The sequence below is a fragment of the Physeter macrocephalus genome, chromosome 5 (assembly GCF_002837175.3).
Source record: "Physeter macrocephalus isolate SW-GA chromosome 5, ASM283717v5, whole genome shotgun sequence".
Classification (NCBI taxonomy): Eukaryota; Metazoa; Chordata; class Mammalia; order Artiodactyla; family Physeteridae; genus Physeter; species Physeter macrocephalus.
The window spans coordinates 69611210-69626849 of record NC_041218.1 but is presented as its reverse complement, the minus strand read 5'-3'; the positions used below and the strand labels follow the sequence as shown (position 1 = coordinate 69626849).

Here is a 15640-nt window from a genome sequence, read left to right as displayed (position 1 = left end):
AACTAAAACTTATCTTAAGGTTCGTATGTTGTTTTTGTTTGTGTGTTTTCATCAACAGGAATAGTTTTTTTGAGCAGAAATACATTTAAGGATATTAGGGGAAAATAAATCTAGAGATTTGTGTAGAAAGGCCTAGAGTGTCTAAGGATTTTAAGGGGTTTTTTAAAATAGGTACAGGAAATCATGAATGATATTCCTAAGATCAAAGAGTTAAATTTTCCACTTAGGAAAATACTTCTAAAGCCAATGTGAACAACAGGCTTGAGTTAAAGAGAAGACCAGGTATGAGTTATTGAAGCAGTCCAATCAAATGATGAAAACTGGAAGGGCAGTTGGAATTGTAATAGAGGCTGGGGGCAGAGTTAGAACACATTGCAGATATATGGTCAAAAGTAATAGGTTACACTTAGTATGTCAAAAAGAGTTAGTCAACTCAGTTTTCAAGATTGTGGAACTGAGTAGAGATAGTTATGCCATTGCTTTTTATTCTTATACTTTATTTTATTTTTCTTTTTTCTCTAATGGCTAGTTTGTTGATACACTAGTCAATACATTTGATGGTGGTAAACCAGTTGTACTAGGTATGAATATTGAAAAATCAAAATCTGTCTATAGAATTATACTTTGATTAACTATAACATAGTAGCCTTTGAAGTCAGAAATATTTAGGTCCTTGGCACTAACTAGGAGCTTTTGGCTTTGGGCAATTTGCTTGACTTTTCTGAGCCTCAGCTTTCTGTCTATAAAATAGGAGTGATAGTAGCATTTACTTAAGGGGTTATCGTGAGTATTGAAGTATAGCATACACATAACATATTAATACTTAGTGCAGTTCCTGGAACACAATAACATTTAGAGAGTTTCCATTATATGCAACAAACATACTAAGCAAACACCTAATTATATTTTTCCACTTATGGATAATAGAGTGTATCACTAGCTATGAAGATTAAAAGGAGATATTGGAGGCTTTAAGAAAGAGTTTGGCATAAAAGCATGCACTGGTGAGAGATAAATATACAGAAAGTGAGAGAAGCACTTGGAACAAAAATAATTGGGTTGCATCCCAAATGCATTTATTGAATGTATATTATATACTGGATATTGTAACTGGATCTGTGGGAGAAATAGAAATGGTCAAGTTGATCTTTGCTATCAAAAAGTGTCAAACTATTAAATATATTTTCAAATTGCTGACAAAATGCTTCAACTCAGGGAATTCTTAAGCCCTGAATTCTTAAGCCTTTACCCAGTTGTAAAATGTCAATCCCCCACTCTCACATGCGGGCTGAGTATTTCCTAGTCTGTCTTCTACACCTTCCCATCTTGATATTTCTCCCAATAATAACCCTGGTATATTTGGGCCTTGATGGATTAGAAAGAATAGAATTTATAGGATGGTATATATTTGAAACCATTCCAAATTTTTGGTTATTTTGTTATCATTAGTTTTGTTTATTTTATTTTAATCTGCTACAATGTTAAATATATAGCCATATGCTATTATACTTTAAAATAATCTCATTTGAGATTTATTAAGTGAAACAGTATATTCCTGCTCAGAAGCTTTTCTATTTATTCTATTCCACAAATCCTTACCATCCTACCTGAATCAATTTTCTTTGTTGCTAGATTTCCTACAAAGAGGTAATTGAGTGAAATTGTGCTATTTTTTTTCTTTTTTTGCTATTCCAGTGTCCATATTTCAAATATATAAGGAGGACTTACAATGTAAAAGACACTATTTTAAGCACTATGTGATGCAGTGTTGTGTTGGATCTTATAGTCTAGCAGGGAAGAAGAGATACTTGTATTTCTGCCTGCCTTCATTAAGAGAACTCCCTTTGGAAATTTTCTTTCAAAGTAAAGATGCAAGTAAGCAATCATTAAAAACTGACGTTATTAATGAAAATTATATATGCATAGTTGTTCCCAAAATCTTTATTGAGTTTTATTTTTTGAGGAGAAATAACTTTTAGAGCATTTGGTGTGTGCCTCAGTAACAGCTCACAGCAGTTCTAGTGACAGCACCGAAACATAGGCAAGATAACGTCCTACTCCGTGAAAGTGGATACCTGCTAAGTACAAAATGTAGTTGGATACAGACGCTTGATCACAAGATGTACTGAAAATCACGATAAAAATAATCTGCTTAAAATTCTTCCAATCCATTATTTGTATTTCATAATTACTAAAATAACTTGGAGTAGCATTGTTTGTTATTCTTGCCATTTATCGTCTTACTGAAAAATATGTTTCTAATTTTCTCTTTTCTGAGACTTAATAAATGTTAGTTTTAGGTAAAGACAAGTACAACTAATAAATTATGCACCTCTGAGGTAGTAAAAATAATTTCATTTGCCAAAACCAAGCTTTAAAAATCCAGTGTGAAATTCACACTTTTACTTTCACTCTTTAACGGGAGTTTCTCCATGGCAGTTTTAGGACACTATCAAGGAGCTCTCTGAAATTTGTAGTAATGAACAATAAGTTGCAATACAAAATAAGCATAAACAATGAGACATTTAAAGTGCACATTTTTCTTCTGAAAGTATTTTAATATAAAAAATATGTATTTGAAATCTCAGGAAGTTAGCCATGCTACATATTAATTTATATGCTTTGGTTCAATGACCTTTACATCAATGTTCAATTTAATATAATTAGTTAATGATATAAATTAGACAGCAGAATTGAAATGGAAATGGTGAAAGAAAGCCTGTAATTTAAGTTACTGCCTACCTCATTTGATCAGAGTTCTTTTGCCCAGTAGCCAACAGTATTGTACACATAGCAGGTACTCAGTCCATACTTGCTGGTAAATGAATTAAAGTCATTTCTTTGTTAATGGTTTTAGCTAGTACCTTAATCTATAATAGTTCAATGATTCCTTTTTTCTTTTAAAGATCACTTATTAATCAGCTGTGTATACAAGTTTGTTAGAAAATGTGAAAATTTTACTATCTTTTGTGTGATATAAAAATTATAAGATCCTATTATATAAAATGATCCTATTATATAAAAGAGTCTTAGGATCCTATTATGGTCATATGATCCTGTTAAAATGTGTTAGATCATGTGATCTCCTGCTGCAATCCCTCCAGTAACTGTTCCTCTCACTCTACCTTAAAACCGTAATGCTTTATTGACTGTCTAGTATATGTTACAGGATCAGCCCCCATCCACACACCACCAAAGATCCTATCTTTTACTTCCTCTCGATGACTCTAGTCCTCCCTCAGTCCTGCTCTGGACTCCTGCTCCTCCACACTAGCTCCTACAGCAAATCCTCTAAAAGAGGACCATCTTAATACCTCAGGATATTCGCACCACCTGTTTGATCTGGAATGTTCTTTCTCCAAATATGTACGAAGCTTTCTCCCTCATCTCATTTAAATCTTTATTCAAAGAACTGATTCTCATTTCCTAGTCATCAGATTTAAAACTGTAAGCACCCCTCTCCCATATATAAACCTTTCCTTCTTTATTTTTTTAGACAACATTTAATGCCTTCAGACACTGTACATTTATCCTGTTTATTTTGGTTTTTTTCTTATTCCCTTCATTAGAAGATAAGCTTCCTGGTGGAAGGAGTTTTGCATGTATCAGTAACATCTTTACCACACCACCGAGAACAGATCCCAGTACAAAGTGGATGTATGCATGATGAACATTTGCTGAATATGAGAAAATCTTCATCCCAAGACTGCCAAAATAAATTAAAGTAATGATAGAATGACGACATTTATTTTCATTCACTTTGGATGAATACTAGAGTTATTTCTTTAGTATTAGCAGGGATTTAAACACCAAGAAACCAGATGGTCAGATATAGTAATGAAAGGCATATAGAAATGTGTTTTTGGATTTGTGCCAACTTGGCAACAACATCTGAGCAGCTTCCCAAGTTTGTATTCTTTACGATTCTCTGTGTTATCTCCCTAAATAGTCTGTGCCTGTTCCTTCAGGAAAAAAAAATGAAAAAGCAGTTTTCAAAATTTTAAACATTATTTGGTGTATCTGTCTTTGAGCTTACAGCCAGTTCGATTTTTGAACACTCATTCAATTGCCTGACCCTACTTTTTTCATTAGTGTTTCTATTGCTATGCATATAAGTGATCTCATTCTATTTAAAGGTCACAGTCTTCAAAAACCGATGCTAATGCTGCTAGATGATAGCAGTAGAAAATAAGATACTTAAATTTCAAGATATTCTGCTAAATCATGAGATAAGGAAAATGTATAGATTGAGGACATTATCCACTTACAGAAATGTTTGGTACTTTGGACAACATAGAATTTTAGAAAAGATTGGAAAATCTTTTGCTAATAAGAAAGAAATGGGTTAACCAGGAAGGGCATTGAAGATTAATTCCTCAGTGAATCTGAAACACTGAAGCAAGCTGCCTTTTGGCTCTGAAGAAGTTTGCGTTTTGCAGCATTGTAAGCTGTGTGTGATGACAGGAAATGTAAGAGAAAGGAAGTTTGCTGCCACCAATAATGTAAAGAAGTTGGAGGAAAAAGTTGACATCATCAGTAAAACTTCAGTCTTAAATAGGATGACATCATCTCATGGAAATCATTTAAGAACTAGGGAAATCTTTATTCTATTCTTATGTCTCTGATAAGTTTTTTTTTTTTTAAAGTAAGATAATCTATTTTTAAAGGCTTGCTTTCTGAAGGCAGTAATTTGCCAATGTTGCCTGACACAGAAAAATTACAGCAGAATATCTAAGACCCAAAAAACAGATGGTTAGATTTGGAAAAATGCAATGAAATTCTAGTTTCCTGGACCAATAAAGAGGTAGGCAAATTAAGATAATGAAAAAACCTATCTAACCTCAAACAAGTGCTTCTTTTTACTTATTCCTTTTTTAAAAAAAATATTTTATTTCTTTTACATCCTATGTGTCCAAGGGTGTGTTAAGTGCTTTACATCAATTTATTATTACGTTTCGGCAGCAATACTGAACAGTTGATCTTATATGGAGGAAATTAAGGTGTAGAGATGTCAGATAATAAAACTAAACTATTTTTTGATTGCTGAGCAAGGGAGAGCTACAACACTGGAGAAAATTCAGAAAGTTTTCCTGAGATCTGAAAAAAGAAGGACCAAGGAGAAATGTATTCCTTATTAAGAGGGATGTCATACATTAAGTTCACTTCTTCCTTTTGGTTGGCTGTTTTTCTGGTTTTCATCATTAAATCACAAGCACCGATTTCAAGGAGGTCCTACGTGGGTTATCACACTTGGGATGTGACAGATTTTTCCTTAAAAAGAGCAGATACGTTTCTTGCCCCAAATCGCTCAGGTGGTGAGTGGAGGTATTGGAATATGAAACAAAATCGTTTTATTCTGAAGTCCTTGTTTTTGTTTTTGTTGGCTGTTTGGTTGGTTGTTGTTGTTTTCCTGTGTTACCACGTCAAACCCTTGGCTTGAAATAATTGTTTTAAAATATAATCTTATTGTAAAGGAAGATTCAGAGAAAAAAATTTCAGCAATTATAGTCTTTTGTTCACATTTTATTACCTGGTTTCTCAAAAAACAAAACAAAAACAAATGAAAAACAAGTAAACAACAACAATTTAAAAAAACACCCACCAAAAAACAATGAACCATGTAATGATTTGTTAAATGCAAATGGAAACATTTAAGTTAATATGGTTTTAAGGCTCATTCGTCAAATACGATTTGGAATTCTCTCTAACAAATCAAGAGGTTGGTATTATAGATGAAGAATTTGAGGCACAGAGAACTTAATAAATTGCCCACTGTCACACAGTTGTAAAGTGTTGGATCTGAGAGTTGATCTAGGTAGTCTGACTTCAAAACCATGCTCTGTCATCTGTTATGTTTCCAAACACAGTGCTGACTACAAAAGGGTACAGGAAGAAGAGCAACTATAAGTAACTTTGATTTTAATCACAATGCTTGTGAATGTTTACCATACAAATTTCCTATAACTTTGCATATAAAATTAACTCCTGCGTTCCCCATAGACCTTCTTACATGTTGAAGATTATTGACAAGTGTTGGTCACTCATCCAGCTGAATGTGGATTACTTCTCTTTTGATAGGCCATCCTGAGGAATCCTATTAGTAAGAATAGGTGCCCTGCTCAAGGCAACTTATTTGGATATACTAGTCTGGCTGCTGGCCTCATCTGTGTATTTTGAAACCTTGGCTTCATTCATTGTGGCACATTGCTTTTTGAAAATACTTCTGCTAATTGATGCTATTCTTTATATATTCATATTATTCACAGTTTTTAGTTTTGTGGTTCAGTCCACTAGTAGAATTTACAATATTCTGTGGTGGAGGTGATTCATTAAACATGGAAAGAAATGAAGTCTTTTTACCGCCACCAATATAAACATCTGACGTGCCCTTCTGAGAATTCATAAGCAAAGCAAGACTAAGTTAAGTTTAACCAAAAATGTCAGGTTAAGTTGTAGACAGAGTCTTGGAACCATTAATAAGTAAAGTGAAGTTTTTGGTTTTGTTTTGTATTAGCTCGAGGTTACGTTAGGTACAAAAGCATACACAGTACATATACTTAAAAGGGCATGCGATCTAATCTGCAAAAATTTACTTTCTCGTAATGATACCCCTGTATGTCTGATTCCCTTTTAGGTTTGTTCAAAACAGTACAATAATAAAATTGGTTGTTCTCTACCACCTTATCCCAATATTTTTACATAGGAAAAATAGACTTTTTGTATCCAAAATATCAGTTTATGGAATTAATTTTATTCTCCTCTGCCAGGATTCTGTAAAAAATTAGCATTAATCTGCCAAGTTTTATTTTTTCCTTATTTTTAGTTTCATCTCTGTTACGTAAAACTGGGTAATAATGCCCTTCAAGGGCTTCCTATGAGGCCTGTAGCCCTTGCAGTCTCTTGATGTGGATAGATGTGGCTTTATCTCAGTTTCTTCTCTGTAGGTTTCCTAGCCCCTTCAAATGGCCTACTGGATAGTATCCAACACAGCTCCAGGGGCCTTCTCTTCCCTGAGGTCTACAGCTATTTCCCAGGCAAGATTTATGCGTCATTGTCCCTGCAGTCACAAGGAGGGTTGGCCAAGCCCAGTACAATACCATTTTCTTATCTTTGTCCCAAGTACCTGTATCCTTGTCCTCAGTTTCCCAGGCAGGAGTCAGATCCTGGCCCACTGTCCTCATCTACTTAGAGAAAGCAAGCTCTCCTAGTAGCTCCTGTGAAATCCTCTCATTAACTTGAGGACAGAAGGTGGCTCCCATCACCATTTCCCCAAGTGGACATGGAGATTCTCAAAGTAGCAATGGTTCTTTGCATGTAAATGTCGACGCTTTTATAGTCCTGCAATGAGTAAGAGTGGGCATGGATCTTGAAGTAGATTTCTTTGAAAATCTGCATAGGAAGATTTAGAATTTCACTTTAGAATTTTATATCCATTCGTCTTGGTGTTAGGGTGAAACTTTCATGTCAACCACTTTCTCCAATTGTCGAAAACAATATTCACCATTAGAGACAAAGAAAGGAGATGAGAGAAATACCTTTCTTTCTGAGTATTCATGCTGTGTTCATGATTCTGCATTGGCATCTTCACATAATTGTCTGATTTAATCATCATAACAACTTTATGGGATTGGGAATATTATATTCAATTTACAGAGGAGGAAATTAAGTTTCAAAGAGTAAAATTTTTAAGGCCACATAGATACTGTGGAAATAGAGATGTCTGAGTGAAAAGCTCCTGCTTTTCCTGCTCCATTATTGCAGGTAAGACATACAAATCTAATCACCAGTGTCAACCTAGGACTGACTGCCCAATTCAGTTCTCAAATAGTTACCTTCCTTTTGTAGACTTGGATTTAAGAATGTTTGAGGTCATGTCTCCTACTAATGATTTTGAGCATAGCACAAAATCTTAACGTTGGCTGAATCTTAAAATATATGTTTAATTTTTTTTTCAGACAATAGATTTTGAAGGTTTCAAGCTATTTATGAAGACATTCCTGGAAGCCGAGCTTCCTGATGATTTCACAACACACCTTTTCATGTCATTTAGCAACAAGTTTCCTCATTCTAGTCCAATGGTAAAAAGTAAGCCTGCTCTCCTCTCAGGTGGTAAGTTTAATTATTTACTTTAAAAGTGTATGTAATGCGAAAACCTCAAAGGGAAGAATCATTATAAGTTCTCTATAAGATGAGATGATTTGTTTAAAAATTACCTTTATTGCAGGATTTATCCTTTCATACTAAGACTGTGCAACTAAACATTAGAGAAAATATACTTTATCATTATTCATCACTTGTCATTTCAATGTCTTAGAAGTGTATATTTAGGTAATAATTTTAAGAGCTACTTCCATCAAATATAGGAAAGTGCTCTTTTAAATGACTGGAATATATATATATATGTATGTTTATATATATATATAAATATATGTAGTCACAAGGCAGTTATGTAAAAACATAGTATTTAATATCACTTGTTCAAATTACCAATATACTTTCACATTTTTAGATCTGTAAGCTCAGAACAGAGTTTAGATTTTTCTCTTAGATACTTAATTCAGTTTGTCACCATAGAGATGGTTGGTTCTCTCATTAGGTGTAGCTTTTTAGAGATGTCTAATGCATTACTACCTGTCACTAATTGTATCACTCTCCACACAGTCAGGAAAATAGAAATCTCACTGTATTACTTTAGAAAATGTGCAATAGGAAACAGGTTAAACAGTGTTGGAGAGTTGAAAAAGTGAAGATGAACACTGAGACACACCGAGGTAGAACCATAGGAAGGAGATGCCTCCCCTGGGTTGGAGTCATCAAAACCCAGAAGCTTGGAAGGAGGACCTCTTGGAGCTGGGAGGCAGAGTTGCGGGGTGGGTGTTGCCTGGCAGGTCTCGCTGTCAGACTCCTGGGGAGGGGATCCTTCCTGACTGGCTCTGATAGCGCAGGAGCTCAGTGAAGAGTGTTCAGCCCTGGAAGTCAGTCCTCTTACAGCATCACCATGGTCTGTGCAGGACTGAATCGCGGGAGCTCACTGCGCCTTCTTGGTGTGGCAGTAAGCTGGAGACTAGAGCGCCTTGCTACTGGAACCAGGTGCTGGGACGGTGAGATGCTGGAGAGATCTAACAGATAAGTGCAGGCAGACCAGCAGGAACTAGTCCCTTCTCCTTCCTCCCTTCTCTTGTCTCTCTAGTACCCCCTGTGAACCCAACAGGTTTCCATCTGGCAGTGGAGAAATGTAGTCTACAGCAGTGTTTCCCAAACTCTTTGATCTCAGGACTCTTTTAGGCTCTTGAAAATTATTGAGGACCCCCAAATGCTCTTGTTTATATGGGTGATATTTATTTCTATTTACCATATTAAAGATGACACATTCTAGAAATTACAATGATCGTCCCCTCAGATGTTGACAAAAATAACATCTTTATGAAAAATGACGATTTTCAAAAACAAAAAAAAATTAGTGAGAAGATTGACATTATTTCACACTGTTGCAAATGACTAACATCCAACTTCATAGAAGACAGCTGAATAACCACATCCGCTGCTGTGTTGCCATATCTTGTCAGGTAGCCCCTTGAAAAGTCCACTGTACACCCATGAGAGAATGAGAATGAAAAAAGCAAATGATAGCTCAGAATCATCACTGATAGCATTTTGACCTTACAGATCCCCTGAGAGGGGATTAAGTACCCTATGGGAGCCACTGGTCGAGACTTCCCGTCCTAGCATCACAACATAGAATATCGAAGTGTGGGTAAAGAGGTGAGGAGAATTTTACTAATTAGCACTCTAATAAATAAAAAGCTTAAAACATGTAATTAAGAAATAGGTGACTGAGCCATAAACAAAACTTGGGCAATCTGATGAAGCGTCCACACTATTAAGCTTTGTGTTGTGCTGCTTCCCTTTCTGTTAATGAAGTAAAATATTTTTCCTCGAGCAATCACATGTTGGTTCAAGCTTTTTAAAACAGATGTACACCTTCCGTATGCTATATTTTGATCCCTTCAAAATATAGAACAATTAATATGCTTATAACCTTTAACTACCCATCAAATACTTTTATTCCTGAAATAATTCCCCTTATACCATGAACTGAGAGGACTCCCCACTCTTGCTGTTTTCTCTGAATGAGTTCCGTTTATTTTGTCCTAAAGTGTGGTTTCAGAGCTTACAAGTGTTCTGGGCTGAAAATTTTTATATGAGACAGGTTCTTACTTGGATCTAGAAATTAAAACTTCTGTGTTCTCCATTTCATGCTATAAATGGATTGCATATTCCTTAGAAATAACAAAGTTGTCCCTTGTTTAAATTTACATGAAGCAATACTGTCCTCGGGAAACACTGTCTTCTTTGAGAAGACAAATACTGTCTTCTTTGAGAAAGAAGGGGGAACATTTTTTGATATGTTGTCTCTCTGAGTCAACAGACTCAGACTAATTGTGTCATACTTGGAGGAAAGAGACAATCTAATTACTTTGGTAGTTTTATAAGAAATTCAAACCTCAAACCCTCTTTTCTTCAGATAGCACATAGTAAGTACTACATAGAAGATACCAAATTTACAAGGAGTAGAGTTCAAACCATGTTTCAAAATGGGAAAAAAAATAAGGAATAACAGCTTGTACTTCTTTTGGGACAATCACACATCCTGCATAGACCTACTTGAAAGGAATTGTAAGATAGGCTGTGTAACCCTCATGCAGCAATAATAAATTAAACTGTGATGCCTTTTTCATAGCGTGGCCTCCACCTTTTAAGACATAGGTGCATAGTGTCCTTTGTAGGACTGTTTCTCATCCTGTGTATTTTCAGAATTACCTTTGATAGTGTTTTTTTTTTTTCTGGGAAATAAGGAACCCTGGGCAGTAATAAAATTTTCAAGGCCTGGGGTAGCCTTGACTCTGAAACTGAAAGATAAATAGATTTTTATTCCTAGAAACTTGCTTTGCAATAATCTAAGTTATCTATGCAAGATGTATTTGTGGTTGAAAAAATCACAAATTAATTTTGAATAAAGAGGTGCTATATAATTTGCTTTGTTTATCTGCTCTGAGAGTTCACATATTTCATTACCATATTACCATCAGGAATATGGTAGCCATTCTTGATTCTGCATATCAACTGAACAATAAAGGCTTCTCAATAAGAAGACAAACTTTTTAAAAGGAAAAAATGTTATTCTTGTTAATGAACAATGATCACATATTTGGTAAAAGTAAAGCATTTAGTTTTTATAGAATAAAACATTTAAAAATAATTATAAATAGGTATAAAAGTTGTGAGTGTGTATGTAGTTGTGTTTTGTGGAACCTAATGATCCATCTGGTATTTCATGTAGTGGATGATGTATTGTTTTGGAACATTTGTTTCCGTTAAGTGCCTCTTATCCCCTATTTAAATATAAGATGATTAATTCTGCTGTTCCCATGTTGGACTTTTAGTTTTTAAATATATCGCCAATATACCATCTTTCCAGTTTTCTTATAACCCCTTCTGCTTCATTGTAAATCCCAAATCCCTAATCCTAAACCTCTTTGCTAGTCCAATGACCAATTTCTGATCTTACCTTCATCCCTAGAATCTATCACTTGAACTATTATCTTTACAGAAATGTTTAATTATTTGGAATCCTTTTTTTTTTTTTTCCGCAAGTGGTTCACAAACCCTCAACCATGGATCACTATTATGATCCCATATTTCAGTCCCTGCTATTTGCACGCTGAGCATAACCAGGGAGAAATCTCATAAATATGCATGCAGGTTGTTGCCACTACACATTCCTAACACCCAGTATTAACATGGCCTTAACACCTCTTCAGCTTTTAAAAAGATCTATTCTGAAAAGTATTTATTCTTGATACTCTCTCCTAGATCAATCAGGTTAAACTTTTTAAACCTCCTTTAGTTTATTCATATCTTTCCCCCTCACTCTCAACAGATGACTTTTTTTTTTCACATCATACAAAAAAACAGGTGCTGTCTAAAATAAAATGCTCAATTGTTTCCCACACAACCCAAAACGGTTTCTTCAGTTCACAGAGAATACATATTACTATATTCCAGATGGAGCCCTTCATCTGAGTGAGTGTTCCATAAGGAATCAAACTAAGTGGATTGGAAAATCAAATAATTATATTCTACCCAAATCTGCTTCTATTCCTGTCTTCTTTCTGGTTGAAAGGAACCTGAGTATTTATCAATTTCCCTACTCTAAAATCTTGGACCCTTCCTACCCTTCACTGCCTCACTACTTAGGTTTAGTTAATCACAAAATGCTGTCTATTACTCGTTGTAACTTCTTCTCAAACATTCTGCCAGTGTCAGTTTGATACATCATTGTTTGTGTCCTAGACTATCAATTAGCATGACTCCCAGCCAGGCCCTGCCCTCCCATCTGCAAAATGTTCTTTCTAACACAGAAGCCTGATGATATTATTCGTGGGTTCTCAAGTGCAGATTTTCACCATCACCTTGTGGAATGTTTTTCAAACCTTTATTTCCCAAGTAAACATAAATCCTTGATATTTAAAGCCGATTAAAGCAGAGTTACTTTGCTTTGAGGGTGGTGAAGGAGAGGTCGGAGTACAGGGAGTCCTAGTCACTCTGCCTTCCCCCTGCCTCTGGAGACACCTCCTCCTGAAGTGACCTTACAGAGACTCCAGGGCCTGGGCAGTGCAGTTAAGAAGATGAGGAAATCTGAGTTCTATAGCATTAAGCCCATGCCATGCAGCTTACAGAGTCTACCTACCGCCCTCATTCTCTGTCTCCTTGCCCCATGCACCCAGATTCCTTTCATATCCAACTGTTTGCTGTGACTTAAAACCTGCTGTGCTTGGGCTTCCCTGGTGGTGCAGTGGTTGGGAGTCCGCCTGCCGATGCAGGGGATACGGGTTCGTGCCCCTCTTCATCTAAATTGTCTTTCCTTTTGTATAGGATAGCAATTAACAGCAGTTATTAATAACAATTACTTTCTCTAAGAATATGGCAATTAGAAGAGAATGCAATGTGATTTATTAACTGGTTCAGACACTCATACTGTATATTCCTTTGGGCTCCCCAGTGTCCAAAACATTGACTTTATAATAGGAAACATCCTTTATTAGCCCTAGGTCAGTGTAAGAGTTTTTGTTATTTCTTATTAGTTGTTTTATAGCACACAAAGAGAAGATTTTCCTAGCACCGTTTAAATCAGATCATGTAGTGAATTGACCAGTCGTACCGTTTAATTATTCGTTTTTTTATTTCCTTAATGTGTGCATCCAGCCATTCATTTTTAAAAACACATTATGTGCCAGGAATTCCACAAGAAAGGTGAGGATCCTTTAGAGGCAGGGAAAAAAACAGATAGGTGATCAGTTATATTACAATAAAATAAGTGCTGTGCTCTATGTGTCAGGAGCATGTGACTGAGATTTTAACCATAAATTGAAATTATCCAGGTAGAGGTAGGGGGAGGGGTGGGAGGGAGTGGATTAGAAGGGAGTTCCAAGAAGAGAAAGCAACATATACAATTTCTGTTGAAATATTAAAATCATGTCCCATCAAAGGACGGTGCACAAACTTTAAGACATTCAATATTTATGCATTCAAAAATAGGTATTGATCACTTACAATGTGCCAGATACTATTCAAATTACTGGGAGTATATCAGTGAGCAAAATAGAGCTACCCCTCCCATAGTCATTTACATTCTAGTGGTGAGAGAAAGACTACTAAAAATAAAAATTTATGGCACGTCAAATGGAATGAATGCTGTTGGCAAAAATGAATCAGATAGAAAGTGCGGGTCAAGGCTGAGGATGACTGAAAGGCCTAGGTTTCTCATGACTGACTAAAAATGGGATGAGGGTCATAAGGAGGTCATTTTTGATGGTCCCAGAGTAGATAGTAGTCATGACCTTGGAAGTATTGGGCACAGCCTGGAGGTAGAGTTGGGGGAGCAATCCTGGAAGGATTAGAGTCCTGACTGCCTTCAGAGAGCGGAGGAAGGTAGACTTTTGGGGAGTCCTGAGAGATCTGGGGCTGTGCCTTGACTCAGTTGGCCTGGACAGATGACATGACTGGAGGAGAGATGAGGTGGGTAGCCAGGACCCCATGGTGGAGAGTGTTGTCCGTCATGCTATGTTTTGAATTTTATCCAGAAGAAATTGGAGAGCCATGAAAAGGATGTAAGCCAGAAAATAATTACACTGTCAGTGGTGTGGAAGCTATCATGAAGGCAGATGAGGCTAAAGATATAAAAAAGTTCCAAAGATATTTAAGATTGAGAATAATAAAAACTGTCTCTGAAAAACTTCAGGTACTTTATCTTGGGGCCCCTCTCATTGCTTATTTGATGTGGCAATGGTTAGTGAATTTGTGCTGTGAAGCTACAATATCAGTAATGGTATTTAGCTCTTTTCATGTTGTCTGTACAACCAGAGAGTCATACCACAATGGCCTTTTTTAGACAGAAAAGGAGAAACAATGCCTTTTTGTCCATAAGGAACTTAATCAAGTTAAGAACAGAAAATTGTGCAATGAAAATGAAGTACTTAAACCTTTGGGAAAATGTTCTTTTGCCAAATGACCTTACTGAGTGTTCTTGCCAGAAGACACACTTCATTAACTGTGCTGAGAAGAAAGTATTACTCTTATCAGTACTGTCTTAAGGATAGTAAAAATTTGTGTGTGTGTGTGTGTGTGTGTGTGTGTGTGTGTGTGTGTGTGTGTGTAGTGTAAAGTAGCTTTATAGGCCTTTTGTGTCTAATAAGCTACTTCAGTTTCCACCATGCAAAAAAGGGCAGGCCAGGTCCCAAAAAAAACAAACTGAACAGAGTACAAGACTTATGTAACTATGAGATGTGGAGATTCTTGGCACACAGTAGGGCATTTCAAATATATTTGTGCTTTTTTCGCTGTTGATATGCTTTACTGATAATAACGATTATAGTCTGTGCAGCTTATATACCTACATACAAATGCCCTAGAAATAAAGATACAAGAATTTCTATCCATTGGCCAATAAGCATTTATGTCTGTCAGCCATTACATTTTTTATGCCTCTGTAGTACCAAATTCAGACTTTTAATCGTTATTATTAGTAGTAGTAATCTACAAATTATTTTACTCCAATAAATTTTTTATCCTGAAACCCTGAAAGCCCTAAAAATCCTTCCCTGAAACCAGAGACAACTCTGTAACTTCAAGGCCCCATTGATGATAAAATTACTATCGGTAAAAGAAAAGTTTCTCCCAAATCTCCTCTTTAATTATTAAATGGGTTTGAATATACTGAACTTGATTATATAGGTTTCTTTATTCTTCTATCTGAATATGCTAAGTAAAATTTTGGTTTTCAAACTGTTCATCTTTACTATTAAATTTATTGACCCAAAATAAAGGGGTTTTGTATTTTGAATTGCATCTTAATAATTACATATTAAATGATACTGTTATCTTAGGATTGTTGCATAATATGTTAACAAATACTTATTTACAGTTTTTGAGATCCTTATGAGGGCAATATGATATTTAGTACTTTACAGAGTCTCAAATCAATCATAATATTATTTAATTTGTGTTATGCTCTAAAAATACTTAGTAGCAAGCTAGAAAATGTTCTATGGTATCGAGCATTTGCTTTGATCTGCTAGAA

The 15640-nt window shown here is 35.6% G+C and overlaps 1 protein-coding gene across 6 annotated transcripts in view; it reads left to right on the top strand.

Moving 5' to 3' along the window:
* DGKB (diacylglycerol kinase beta) overlaps positions 1-15640 on the top strand; it is a 654153-nt gene that overhangs the window by 105717 nt on the left and 532796 nt on the right. For all 6 annotated transcript variants that reach the window (XM_024129270.1, XM_024129254.1, XM_024129247.1 and 3 more), the window contains one exon: positions 7956-8109. In XM_024129270.1, the coding sequence (XP_023985038.1) occupies positions 7956-8109 (154 nt within the window). The remainder of the gene's footprint in view (positions 1-7955; positions 8110-15640) is intronic.